General features: G+C 45.6%; 1 protein-coding gene across 1 annotated transcript in view; it reads right to left on the bottom strand.

Annotated features, from left to right (window-relative positions):
* TPPP (tubulin polymerization promoting protein) overlaps positions 1–13,960 on the bottom strand; it is a 440,224-nt gene that overhangs the window by 260,391 nt on the left and 165,873 nt on the right. The window contains exon 2 of the mRNA XM_078687675.1: positions 5,438–5,591. Within this exon, the coding sequence (XP_078543801.1) occupies positions 5,438–5,591 (154 nt within the window). The remainder of the gene's footprint in view (positions 1–5,437; positions 5,592–13,960) is intronic.

The following is a 13,960-nucleotide window of genomic DNA, read 5'->3' as shown; positions in this document are numbered from 1 at the left end:
AAGTGGGCAGTCCTGGGGGAGCTTCGACGGTGGACCGTGCAACACGTACATTATAGATTTGGAACAGTTGATGGTGTACCCCGATGCCCGCCCAAAGAGTTCACAGATATTCAGGAGGACCAGTATAGAATGCCTAGGAAGGGTCAAATACAATAAAACGTCGTCTGCGTATAATGAAATGCGGTCTTCCCACTCTGCCGTCCACCTGAGTCCCTTTATCATTGGATCCCAGCGGATCCACGCTGCCAAAGGCTCGATGACTAGCGTGAAAAGCAGCGGTGACAGGGGACAGCCCTTGCGGGTGCCTCGAGTCAAAGGGAAGTCGTCCGATATATGCCCGTTTACCGTCACATGAGCTATAGGTTTGGTATAGAGCAGACGGACCCATGTGGACAGCGTTTCTTTTAAACACCCAATCCCCTGAAACAGTGGCGTAAAGTCTTTCAGTAGTCGCTCCAGATCGTGCACGTGCACCTCAAAAGCAAACTAGATCAGGTTTAGGTCCTGAGCCATGCGACAGGTGAGTAGGAACCCTGGCCCTTCTTGCGACACATAGACTCTGGTGCACTGGTGTGTGGTGTCATGAAAGCGATCTACCTGGAAGACGCAGCACAGCTTCAGTGGTGAGCGATTGCCAAACGTGTATACTTGCATTTTGGTGTTGCGGAGCGCCGGCGGGTTGGGCAGGCCGTGGTAGATGTTGGCAGCCATGGGGTTGATGGTGGTACCAGTGTCTCTGAGTGCTGCAACAGAGTGGCCTTGCACGCTGATCTTGCAGATCTGTGCTGTGGCTCTGAGCGTATTTAACATCCACACCACGTGCACTGTGGCTACGTCATCTTCGTCCATGTCGCTGTTGGTGGAGCTATCAGGGAGCACTTCAATGGTACACACTTGCGTCCGTGAGCTTGTGGGTTGCCTTCTTTGTGACTCACGGCAGACTGCGGAGAAGTGGTTCAGCGTGCCACACGTACTGCAGGTTTTTCCGTTGGCAGTCCGCCATGGGGGTACAGACCGCCGCACCATCCGCACCATCCGCACGTTGGACTCAACGAATTTTGCTTGGCTGAGAGTGTGGCTGATTTAAGAGACTTTTGTCTATCTCCGCTTGATGCCGTGTGTAGGGCGTTGAAGGGCTCTTCTTTGATAGGTTCCAATTTGGCCGGTTGTTGCCGCCCTTCGCAGAGGAGGAAGGGCTCATAGTCGGGGTTGGCATGGGGCTAATAGTGCCCTGTGATGGCATCGCGCATGGTGGTGTAGTTTCTCGTTGGTCTGGCCTCTCGTACCATCTTGGAGATCTTGTGGATGTCGGCCCTGCCTAGGTGGAGTAGCAAGGGCCTCCTGCACGAGCAGGGATATTTGCTGCTTCAAAGTAGGTCTCTAGGAACTCAACCCACACTTACCAGCGTGTAGCTTGGACGAGGGGGGCTTGTGACGGTGTATTGTTCCAGTGGTGAACTGAAGACATGGTGGCGAGTGGCGGGTCGTGGGTGTTGAGCAGGTGGAGGTGGGGCAAGGCAGTTGTGCATCTAGGTGTACTGGTCGTTGACTGTGTAGGCTTGTGCGCACACTGGAGCTGGCTGTGACCTTGCTGTGGTCTGGCAGGGTGGAGTTAAGCCAACTGATGGTGTTGCGATAGTGTAGGGCTGCCCATGACTTCACTTGGTAGCCAGGGTTCAGGGCGCTGGCAAAGCTTGACTGGCTTGCTGGGGGGCCAGCTACTGTCTCCCTCAGAGCACACAGTGATATTCGTTTCTGGGTGTGACGTGGGAGCTATGGCAGGGGTCTTTTGTTCCTCCTTGTCTTGTTCCTTGGGCCTTGGTGGAGCGCTGCGGTGTATGTGCTGTTCCCCTCTGCACCTGGAGGTTGTGGCAGGATGCAGCAATCCATACTGTGTTGTGCTGTTTGCCTGTAGGGGCACTGCAGGGGACGTAGGCAAGGTTGAGTGGTGGTGCTCCGGGACGGAGTGATGAGCAGAACGGGTGGAGGTAGGGTGCAGGCACCTTCCTGGTGTCACTGGTCATGTGTGGCCAAGGCACACGAGCACAGGGCGGTAGAGGCGTACAACACTTACCGCAGTGTCTGCTTGAGGAGGTTGGGCCCAGCCATACACTGTAGTGATGCGGCATCACCACAGCGCTGCAGGGTTCTTCTGCTCCGTTAGGCAGTAGCAGCCAGGAGTCGGGCTGCCAGTGCAGGAAAATACGGCAAGGCACGCGGTGGCAGCATAGCCATCTTGTCACCAATGTGGTGTTCCATGTGGAGGCCCCATGGCCTACTGTTGTTGGTGTAATGAAGCGGGGACACAGTCATTACTTTAGTGGTCAGCTACTAGACTGAGCCATGCCCAGAGTCCCCGGATATTTATTTATGCATTCCATGCTGGCCTGGCGTACACCAAAACAGCCCATTATCACGGGGGGTGCAGGGTTTACCAACACAGCCTCCCCTCTATTACATCTAAGAGTGGGCTCACCCTTGCACAGCAACACTACAACCTGGTATGTATAAATGTAGAGTTAACACTTGTTTCTGTGATAGCAGCACAAGCACTGTAACCAGTCCTCCTGGATTCCCACAAACTGAACTCTTACTCTCCCCTAGCACTATACCCTGTCCCGGACCTCCTAGCTCAATTCCTCTCCCTGGAGGAGCGACCCAATAGCCCAAACTTCTCGCCAACTGCAAAAGACTGTAGGTAAGCAGCCAAGCCAGCCAGGGGCGGAGCATCAGATGGATATGCCTACTTCTACCGCTGACTTCCAATAAACATAGATGAAGAAATATAAGAGAGACGGCTGCCATTGACTTTTCAATGAGAGTCACTCTTGGCGTTTCAGTTAAGGATATTACCCGATAAAAGAGTCACTTAAAATTCAACGTAAAGGCTGACACATTCTAGTAAGTGACTAAATACTATCATGGAATAGCGCTAGCAACAGCTTAGAATAACAGTGGGCAATATTTTAATTCTACATGACAATAAAAGTTGTTTATGTGCCACAAAGTGGTAGTTGGCATGTGCTTTCCATGTAAAAAGCACAATCAAATGATTTTAATATCTTGGTTAGCTTTTACAACTGCACTATTGAGCCCCTTCGGTATCATTCCAAGATGGCCAACAGAGTTTACGTAGCACAGGACAAATATTTCCCCTTTTATTAGTCTATATTCTTTTTCCTCTTTATTTACCGTATGTTCAACCCATTCTAGAGCTCACAAGGGCAGGATCTTTGTAACACTTAGCACTCAGATCAGGAACTCATTGGCATTGGGGTTGGAGAGCCAGTTTCAGGTCTTAAGACCGAGTCAACATCCTATGATTCTGAGCAAATCACCAACTCTCTCTGTGCCTAACAAAACAAGTATCATGGCAGGAGGGGTGAGGGACGGGTGCACCAGGCACATGGGGGAGTGGGAGGGGCTTGCAGTTACATGGAAGGATGTGGGAGGGACAAATACAAGCAGATGGGGGTGCTGAGCTGAACACAGACAAATAGTAAGATAGTGGGAAACAAAGAGAAAAATAGTCCCCAAAGAGCAGATAAACAACCATAGCATAATTGTTTAGTACTTGGTCCTTGCTCTGTGGTTGGAACAAAAGAGAAAAAGGAGGCACAAAGAGGCAGGACTGACCACAAGTAAGCAATGGTTTTTAAAGGACACTGAAACAAATTAATGAAAAGCATTGGCCTGAGTTTAAGCCCACACAGAAATATATACCTAGGTATATACAAGCGGTCAAAAGCTTGACCTAAAAATGGGAGGATCAGTAGCAGTGGTAACAGAATATTTAACAGAGTAGTGAGACATGAGAGTATTATATCATAGAGAGTCAGAGGTAAAAAAATGTGTAAACTAAATGTTTGGAGGGGGTACAGTAAAGATTAGTTGGCAGGACTATTGAGGTGAGGTATATAAAAACAAAGATGCTAAGTTGAGTTACAATACACAGTTTCTGTTCCCTCCACTGAGGGCCGGATTTTATCCTATGTGCTCCCACCACAACCTACAGTGGTCCCATGCACATATTATGAAAAGAACAATAAATATAGACAAAATTGATCTATATTGGTTTTGACATGTCCAGCCGGACAGAGGTCTCAATCTTTACTTGATTAGAAACGGAGAAAACAAGGAATTCCTTCAACAATTCACCGTAGTGGGGCGCAAACCTGTACCCAAGCACATACAGATTATTACAGCTAAGGAAGAAAGGAACAAAACAGGGCTATTAGGCAAAAACTGAGGATTTCTGTGGTTTACAGTGAGACAGAAAATTCAAGTAGCGCCTTTACATATACATGGTACAAGATATATGTTCTGTATAGGGTGCACATAGAGGTCGACGGCGTTTCGATCCCACTGAGTAATCATGGGGATCATCATCAGGACATTAGGTGCAGCCTAATAAATGTTAGCCTCTATTGCCTAGGGAAGGATAACCCTGGCGCGCTCGTAATAGCGAGCAGGAGGAGAAAGTCGGTGAGGCTGCCCAGAATCTGGAGCTTTCAAGGACGCGTCAGGTAGATCGCGTGGCAGAGGTAAAGGAACCTGGATCAGTCGGGCTGTGCTCCTTCATTTTCAGGAAGGAACACAGCCCGACTGATCCGGGTTCCTTTACCTTTGCCACGCGATCTACCTGACGCGTCCTTGAAAGCTCCCGATTCTGGGCAGCCTCACCGACTTTCTCCTCCTGCTTGCTATTACGAGTGCGCCAGGGTTATCCTTCCCTAGACAATAGAGGCTAACATTTATTAGGCTACACCTAATGTCCTGATGATGATCCCCATGATTACTTAGTGGGATCGAAACCCCATCGACCTCTATGTGCACCCTATACAGAACGTATATCTTGTACCATGTATATGTAAAGGTGCTACTTGAATTTTCTGTCTCACTGTAAACCACAGAAATCCTCAGTTTTTGCCCAATAGCCCTGTTTTGTTCCTTTCTTCCTTAACTGTAATAATCTGTATGTGCTTGGGTACAGGATTGTGCCCCACTACGGTGAATTGTTGAAGGGATTCCTTGTTTTCTCCATTTCTAATCAAGTAAAGATTGAGACCTCTGTCTGGCTTGACATGTCAAAACCAATATAGATCAATTTTGTCTATATTTATTGTTCTTTTCATAATATGTGCATGGGACCACTGTTGTTCAAATAATTATGTTCCCCGAGGTCCTGCGCTGACTCATTTGGGGTTCCCTTGTTGTTTATAAACCCATCACAACCTACGGCAAATATATAGATCCACAAAAAATTAGTATCCACTTTGATTCATTTTTAGTAAAGATTTTGAGGTTTGTTTTCATCTTACATCTGTTTTAATAGACAGTCTTGTGTGTCACAGAAGTGTTGTCATGCACTCTAATATAATATACTACGTAGTATAAACAGGAGGTTGTTTGGAAGTGCAGCAATTTCCAATAGTACCGTAACTCCAGCTATGATTGGTGCTTTTCCTTTAACAAGTTTGTAAATCTGCTGAATGGCATCCTCGTTGCTCTTGCCTTTAAATCGCTTGCTGGATAGTTCCTGGAGACCATCTTTAAATTGACAAAAAGTTATAGTCCTGCAAGATTTCGCTCTGAAAAATGAAATAAAGACTTTCCAGTTAGGTTCCAGACAAATCAAATAGTCGATAATTACATTAGCGATGAAAATTGAAACAGAAAGTTCTAAGAACTTTATAGTTTTGGCTTTGAGAAAGATATTTTTCCTATTCATTCATTTCCTAATGGGGCTCACTAAACAAGGGAAAGTGCAGGTTGTGAGCTGCAGGGTATCAACCATTCCTAGTTCTACTTTCACAACATCATACTATTCTGAAAACATCCTCCTGATAAGGGATGAACCTCCTGAGCATTCTCCACACAACAAAGTAAATAATATATATTTAGAAACGTCAGGGGACTGCCCAAACCTGCTGGTTTGAAGTTCCACTCTACTCTACTCCACCATGTCAGCCGCAAGCTTTTCTCCTTGCCTTACCTTCTCTCTCAACCCATACCATAGTGACTGACATTCAGAAGGAGAATGAAGATGCCTGGTTGACTACAATAAGGCAAAGAATAGACCAACCTCTATAGCAAATAACTTGTACTTCCTCCTAGGCTGCAGCCGCACTATTGGCTAAAGGACGAGGGGGCCTGTTTATTACAAAGTGACTCAGTGCAGTAAGTCACCTTGCTGCGCTGTGTTACAGGGAAAGGAGAGTAATGCCCTGTGTTTAACACAAATATGGTGCATTCCTGTCTTTTTCCCAACACTGGCGGACAATGGGCTGCCTAGCGCCAATGCAAGCACCCTTGCACCATGGTGCAAGGGTGCCTGCGTTGCACACAGGATTATTTTTGTGCAGGAAGGGGCACCATTCTGCACAAAAACAATCCCCGAAGGCATATTCCTCTTTTTATGAGTGCTGCAGAATGTTACAGAATAAAGATAGTTCTCCTAATTATTGCTCCCCAGGGAAGACGTAGCATTTTGGCACATTTCCACATCTATGAGTAATGGTAAACCTGGGAATGTGCCAAAATGCCTCTGCGGGGCACAGTAGCACTACCCAGCTATGTGCACTGAGTTGCGATACTCCGATTAATCAAGCCACTCAAAGACATGCAAAGTGGTCTTGTGTGGCTTGATAAATCGCATTTTAGGGTTTGCCTCAGGCATTCACCATGGGATCTACCACCATACAGAGAGCACCGCCGCATCAGAACATCTATGCACTAACACCTATATTACCCGTAATTTTCCCACATTGCTTTCGCCTGTTTTTATATATCCTCACCTTCTGGATAAACTTTGAGGTGTCACCTTTCGCATTTCATAGCACTGCCACAGTATGGATTCAATACGTCACACCGGCATTTCCTCTGTGTAAATAAATTTCGCTTCCTTCCCCCCTCCCACCCCTTATTTGCTGCAAAACCCTGTTTCCTGTCGGACCCGAACTCTGGAAGACTACCACTGTAAATATACCACTACCCATTTGATACCTTCTTCTTACTTTACTGTTCTTCGCCATGCTAATGTGCTATCCCATTTACACCATTTAAATAATGTATCTTTTAATTTGTTACCAAACATGTGGCACTCACCTAACGTTTTTAGGTCTCGTGACCTTAAATGCGCGCAAGCGCATTGAGGAACAAGAATTCAAGTCGGCAAAATCCTCGTCAAACCAAAGGGCTTTCAGCCGGCGTTTTCTTTCAGTTCACGTGAAACACAAGCACGCGCATCAGGCACTCCTCCCACACCTCACGGACATCTGTTCATTTGTCCTGCACAAGGCTCTCCTCCCTCCCCACATCAAAGGCATCCCAGGCTTCCCCAGCGCTGCCCCGCCCATCAATCACCCTCCCACGCCAGCAGCTCTTCCCGCTCCGACCCCCTGCTCTCCGCCCCCTGCTGCATCAAAGTCTTTTTTTTTTTACTTAAATTACCATCTGTTCCAAAGCCTTCTTCGAGAGCAGCTCGTAATGACTAGCCACAGCAGTCGCTTCATAGGCTGCTGCACATAGCTTTGACGTACATGGGCGCTGTACTATATGTTTAACACGCGCCCGCTTTCATAATTACAACACACACTTCAAATTGGGCCCCTGATTTCTTCGCGCAACCACACATCCCCTCCATGCTGTTTCACCTCAGATGCATTGCTAAAAACCTGTCCGGCCAAGGCGTACGTATCTGCCCTAACGTTGAGTTGCTGCCCTCGTGTTTGCAGCATGAAGTAAGTACTGCTGCGCTCTTCAACAGACTTAATAAAGGTCTACACAAGGTCTCGTGCATGGAACTCAGCTTTCTTCACCCCAGTGAACAACAGATTACCAGCAAATGCCATGATGAGGGTCTGGCCGAAGTCTAAGAGCCCCTGCACAAGCCGCATGCACACTGTACAACACAAACCACATAAAATATGATAAACTCTTGCAAATTAAAACAAGCATTGGCATAGCCAATAGGTCTCGCTTGTGGGACCTTATAAGTATTTAGTTACAAGGATATTGTGCTGCAAAACAAAATACTTATAAGGTCCCACAAGCGAGACCTATTGGCTATGCCAATGCTCGTTATATATTGTGTGTCATACTTATGTTTCGACTCCAAAATGCCTCTCAAATGCTACTGTGACGCTCGATGCATATAATCTGCTTTTTGCCTCCTCACAATGCGCTTTCTACGCTCAATATGCTTTCGTCTATTCCATAAACCTGATATCGGTCTCGTTCCAATCCAATGATAATCCTCTACCCCATTTTACTGGTTTAAATGTCTCCCTAATATCTGCAAACCGAAATCGTGGCTTTTTTTTTCCTTTTCTCCTTTTATTGTTTCTGCTTATATATTATCTTCCTTTCAACTAACAAATATGCTACCTTGGTTACAATAACATATTACATGTGAAGACCGCTGACTCATAATCATAATACATTATTATTGGACCTTGTTTTAAAAAATGTAATCCTATACTGACCTGTATATTTCATTTAAATTGCCCGCTACGAAAATGCTACCATGTTTATGATCATATTACATGTGATGACTGTTGGTACATCACACATTACTATTGAACGTTGATGAAAAAATGCAATTTATACTGACATGTATATTTCAATTACGCTTGTGTAAATTTATGATACATATACTATTTGTGTACCATCCTGCTTATTGCATCTCCTGTCTTCTTTCTCTCCTACCCTATTCTGCAGTCTTTTACTATTACCTCCCCAATCTCCCATATTTCTATATCTTCCTGTGTGATTACCTAAAATTTGTTTTCTTGCCTTTTCCTTATGTGTTGTCTCTTATACCGGATGATCAATTACTTGCCCCTACTGATCTAAACAACTAGACGTCTCTGTCATTGTGTGCCTTTCCTCTCTTTCCCCCGTCATTCCCCACCTTCCTATTTCTTGGCTATTGCACAAACTAGCAAAATTCACTTTCCTCTTCTTTTCTTTCACTAACCCTATTAACATTCCTCCTTTCTCTCTTGGGGATACACACCACTCTCTTCTTTTCCTAATTATGAATGTATGTACAGCCCTGAGGAAGCCCCAGGCCGGATGGCCATGTAAAGGGGTGAAACACGTGTTGGCTGTTCCTTCACTCACTCTTATGGATAGAGTGACAGTACCACCATAAACACCTTACAAAAAAACCAATGCTGAATTGGAATTTTTTTCCAGAAAAAACAAATGAAACCAATATTGCCCAGACAATCCTATGGAACCTTGTTTATTTTAGGGGTCAGGGGTTTCCCCCCCGTCAAGGGCAAGAGAAAAAAAAGAGAATTCTCGCTCATTTTTCGGCCAGTAAGGGATCGGGACCAGTTACCCCTCATCTTCCAAAACTATCACACATTCACCACGTTGCATGGAACAAAAGCGATGCAACCCCTTGATAAATATGCCCCTATGTCTGCAATAATTGCAATGCTTAGCCTTGTTACAGTTCACGTGCCCTGGACCACTCTGCTAATTAGATACATCTGTTGCCCTGGGATTTGTGTCATAATCATAAATACTTGTAGTGTGCATATATTGTTATATCTATTGTGTAACTTGTGACCTATGTCTAGCGATGCATGATTCTTTTTAGTACAATTAGAAATAGACAAAATTCACGCTTTTTAGGGTATGGGCAGTTTAACAGGCTGCCGGGTAAACAGTAAATGTTCTCTACTATTTACTTGGCAGCTGGCTAAATATTAGAAATTATTTACTATTTTACTGGTGGCCTCGAAAATAGCAGAGAAATTTCACTGTTTACCCGCCCTCTAGCTAAATAAGAGAGATTAGGCACTGTTTGGCAGACAGCCATGCAAATATCAGAAAAACGTTACTATTTACCCGCCCTCTGGCTGAATAGTAGAGATTCAGCACTGATTGGTTGGTGGCCGTGGAACTATCAGAAAAATGTCCTTTACCTAGCTGCTGGAGGACTAGTAGAGATTTTTTGCTGTTCGCCTGACAGCCATGCAAATAGTATAAAAACTTCACTATTTACCCGGCTGCTGGCTAAACATCAGGAAGTCTGCATTGTTTGGCCGGCAGTAGGCAAATACCAGAACATCATTACTATTTACCCAATCACTGTCTAAATTGTAGAAATCTTTCACAGTTTGGGCATCAGCTTTTAGAAAACTCCCCCGCTGAGGCTGCCAACATCCTGTCCTAGGAGGACCCCTTCCCCATTGCAAATTAGTTACCACCCCAACTCGCGGGTTGTTAGCTCATCAGTTGTTTGCGATAGCAATTGCAGTCACCAAACTATCAATAAATCCTTTTCCAATTTGGAAAGGGGAAGGAGAAAACCAATTTAATGAACCCTCCTATTTGCAACTCAGAAACAAACTCAAAAGCCCTTTTGCTAGTTTAAAGTCATTTCCAACTCATAAAAAGAGTTTTGTACATAATATTTAAGTACTTTTGTGGTAACAAACCTTGTGATTTTGCGAGATGAGGCCCTCAGTGCTAAAGCTCACTTAGAAGCACGCAGCACCTTATTGGTCTATAGATCCCAAATGTTTGAATGTTTCCAAGTTATTTTGACAGGCATAGCACAGAATAACACTCCATTACACAGTGGGCCTAGACATAGTGACTTTGGAGGTGCTTTATCGAGCTGTCTTGTGCTCCAAAAATGCTCCTATTCCTTTACATTTACCTGCTGATGTGATGCATGATAAAGAGGATTAGAACCTTTGCAATTCCAGTTATAGCTATGTACTCGCTCTTACTCACACAGCCATGGGATTGTTCAAGAGCCAGATGTAGGATTACCAAAATGTTCCAAGAACACCTTTTTTCTGCATCAAATCAGTGCATTTGGGAATTATTAACTCAGGTTCAGCTCAATTTAACACACCAAAATAAATCACCTGAAAACAAGGATTTGTTCAAACAAAACCTATAAATGGAAATGTTGTATTGTAGTGGCATCGAGGCATCTAACATTAGGGTGATTTTATCAAAACAGAAACAATTACAAATGGCTTCTTATAAAGTGACCAACATATTATAATTCAGAGGGTTAATTCCAATCTTGTTATGGAAGTAAGAGAAATTATGGGCTGAGTTAAAGTTTTGAGTACAAAGTTAACTCCATCAAGATGGCAGAGGAAAATACCTCTCATATCCTGGGTGGCCTCTGCCAGCCTACTTTAGAGTTCTCCACTAACCCTCTTCTAGACAACTCTCTACATTGAAAGGAACTGCTGTCATGGCAGTTCCGGTCTATGCATAAAACATTTGAAGGACAGTACAGTCAGACATGAGGTCTGGCTAGCAAATGTTTTTTTAAAATAAAGTGGTTTTTTAAAACAAACTCCCAAAGCAGGAGGTTAAAAAAAACATCAAATGATGTTCCCACATGCTGGGAGTTGTCTCTCAGAGTGAGTGAGGTCGATATTTTTTCCTGTCCCTTACAGCCAAGTTTTAGTCTCAATAGGGTAAATGGTATAAAGTCGTTCCTATTAAGGCCCGTACTTTCTCGAGCCATTAGAGGAAGTATTCTGTTGAGAAGCCACACGCAAAGGAATTGGATTATAATTCATTGAACTGAATGTCCGAATAAAGATTTATTGAATTGAATTGAAGTGAATGTCATTGGAATATGAATGATTTTTCCAATTAAAGAGAGAAAGACATATAGTGATTTTAATTATTTGACTTTATTACAAAATTGTAAGAAAGAAGACACTGAATAAACAGAGACCTTTTTTTACCTCTGTTCTTGTGACCTGCTGATTGGTAATTTCTCAGTTCCACTTTTTTTTATTGAAGTTATCTTTATTGGAATTGCATAGGATGTACATCACATTAGCATTGACCCATAATGTCCAACTGAAATTGGTAGACAGAAAGCATGGCAAGATGATGGAAACAGTCCCAAACTTCCCCCACCCCCCATGTTCTTGAGCATTGTGTCACATACAGTAGCATATAGTAAGTCTGAGCTAGGACAGATTCAACTTCAAATTATTGTTATTACATTGTTTACAAAAGTCTGGTTTGCAGCACACCCAGGAGGGTCCTGTAACACAGACAATATGGTTGCCCAAGCTCTCAGATCATTGTTGGACTTGTCATCATTACGAATTTGTTTCAACCTGATTTCCATCCTTGAGTAAATCTCCATTTTGAGGGGGAGCCACCGCCAACCCTTTTATGACTATCCGATGCTTTACCAGCAGCAGGATCAAAAGGACAAATTCCCTGCTAAGTTTCCTGGTGAGGGAAGAGGGTATCAGACCACGGAGCATCTGACGTATGTCATTGGGCATGTGCCAACCATTAGCCCTGTTCAGATTGATTTAAACTTCCTGCCAGTAAGGTGTGAGCTCCATGCAGGACCACACCATATGCATGAAATCCACAGCCAGGCTCCCACAGTGGGGGCAGGTATCCGAGGGGGTGGGGTATATAGTGTTAAAGATTTCTGGGGAGAGATATGTGTGGGGAATATAGTTATATTACATTATTTTGAAACTGGTGTCGGAGCGGACCATCCAGACCCCCACATGTATCCATGCACATTCCCTCCCCAACACTGGCCCATCTAATAGCTCCTTCCATTTAGTGTGTATGGGGAGGGGGCCTCCAGAAGATCACTGTGTAGTGTCCTATAGATGTGGGAGATAAGCAGGTGACCACCATCATACAGGACATCCAGGGTGGGTAAGTCTAACGGGGAGTCTAGGAAGGAGGGTCAGAGTTCACAAGCTGTGGCAGATATCTTGATATATTGCAGATATTGCCTCTCTCCCAAAGTGAAGGATTCCACTGCGTCATTCTGGGGAATAAATCGCCCCTCAGGGTATAGGTCACCCAGAGGGTTGCATCCGCCATCCTTCCACCTGTGTACTGACATGGACCCTGCTATTTTCTGGAATCATTGTAGAATCCACAGCTGTAAGATTGGTGCATAAGAGGTGCACCGAAGCACTCTCCTGACCACTGTCTCCCACACCCTGGAAGCCTGGCACCTAAGGTAAAGCATGCCAGATGAAACTTAGGGTCTTCAGGAATCACAAGTTAAGTAGACGGGCAGAGGTAGGCTTGTGGTGGCCACGCAGTAAGATGGCCGCTTGATTCCGGAGCTACGCGACCAGACAGGTCCCGGAAGGCAGCAGAAGCACGATTATCATGGCTGGGGCTGAACAAACCACCCCTCTGACTTGTCTCCGATGAGAGCCCACCTAGTGCCAATCCTCAGCAGCTGCCAACAGCACTACGAGGCGCCGGCTCTTCACAGCCTGGCCGTACAAGGAGGTGCAATGTTGGGCCTGGAGACGCTGCGAGGTCTCTAACCACAGTCCATGGAGCAACCGGCCTGCACCTCCCCTGAAGGGGACCACCACCCTCACTGTTACCTGATCCCACCTCAGAATACAGGCAACACATCACCAAGGAGTATCGCCCAGAGCCCTTGAAGCAAGGCAGGGGCCTGGTGACTTGCCTTCCCGTCTCACTAGTAGGGTGTGACATCAGCAGCGTGCCTTCTGCCTGACGCTGCTTATCTCGCGACTGTGCTGACACCCTCCGCTTCAGCCCGTACGAGCGTGGGGCTACCAGGCCTCATGGAATGCAGTAGGCCCTGGCACTGTAGCGCTCCTGACCTGACTCGCCTCCTAGGAGAGGTTGCACCCTAGCTGCTGGAGTAGATGGAGCCCCATGACTGGAGCCCGCGACTGCATTGACTAATGACTGTGGTGCCCAGGGACAGGTGGGGAGCCCAACACCCAATGCTACAGCGATCTTGGTCAAGTGAACTCTTGAGGGGAGCTGAAGCTTGGGCTGCTATCTGCCCCCACCATAGTTCCTTAAACAGAGGGGATCCTCCAACTGGCATTGCTGGCCTGATCACGCAGCACCCCCTGTACTGGCAGTGCAGGCAGCAGACTAGACCCAGCAGACTGACCTCACTTTCTGACCATGGCCATCC

This window comes from Lissotriton helveticus, chromosome 4_1 (genome assembly GCF_964261635.1).
Source record: "Lissotriton helveticus chromosome 4_1, aLisHel1.1, whole genome shotgun sequence".
NCBI lineage: Eukaryota > Metazoa > Chordata > Amphibia > Caudata > Salamandridae > Lissotriton > Lissotriton helveticus.
Note: the sequence above shows the minus strand (reverse complement) of the source record. Positions and strands in the feature narration are given on the sequence as shown.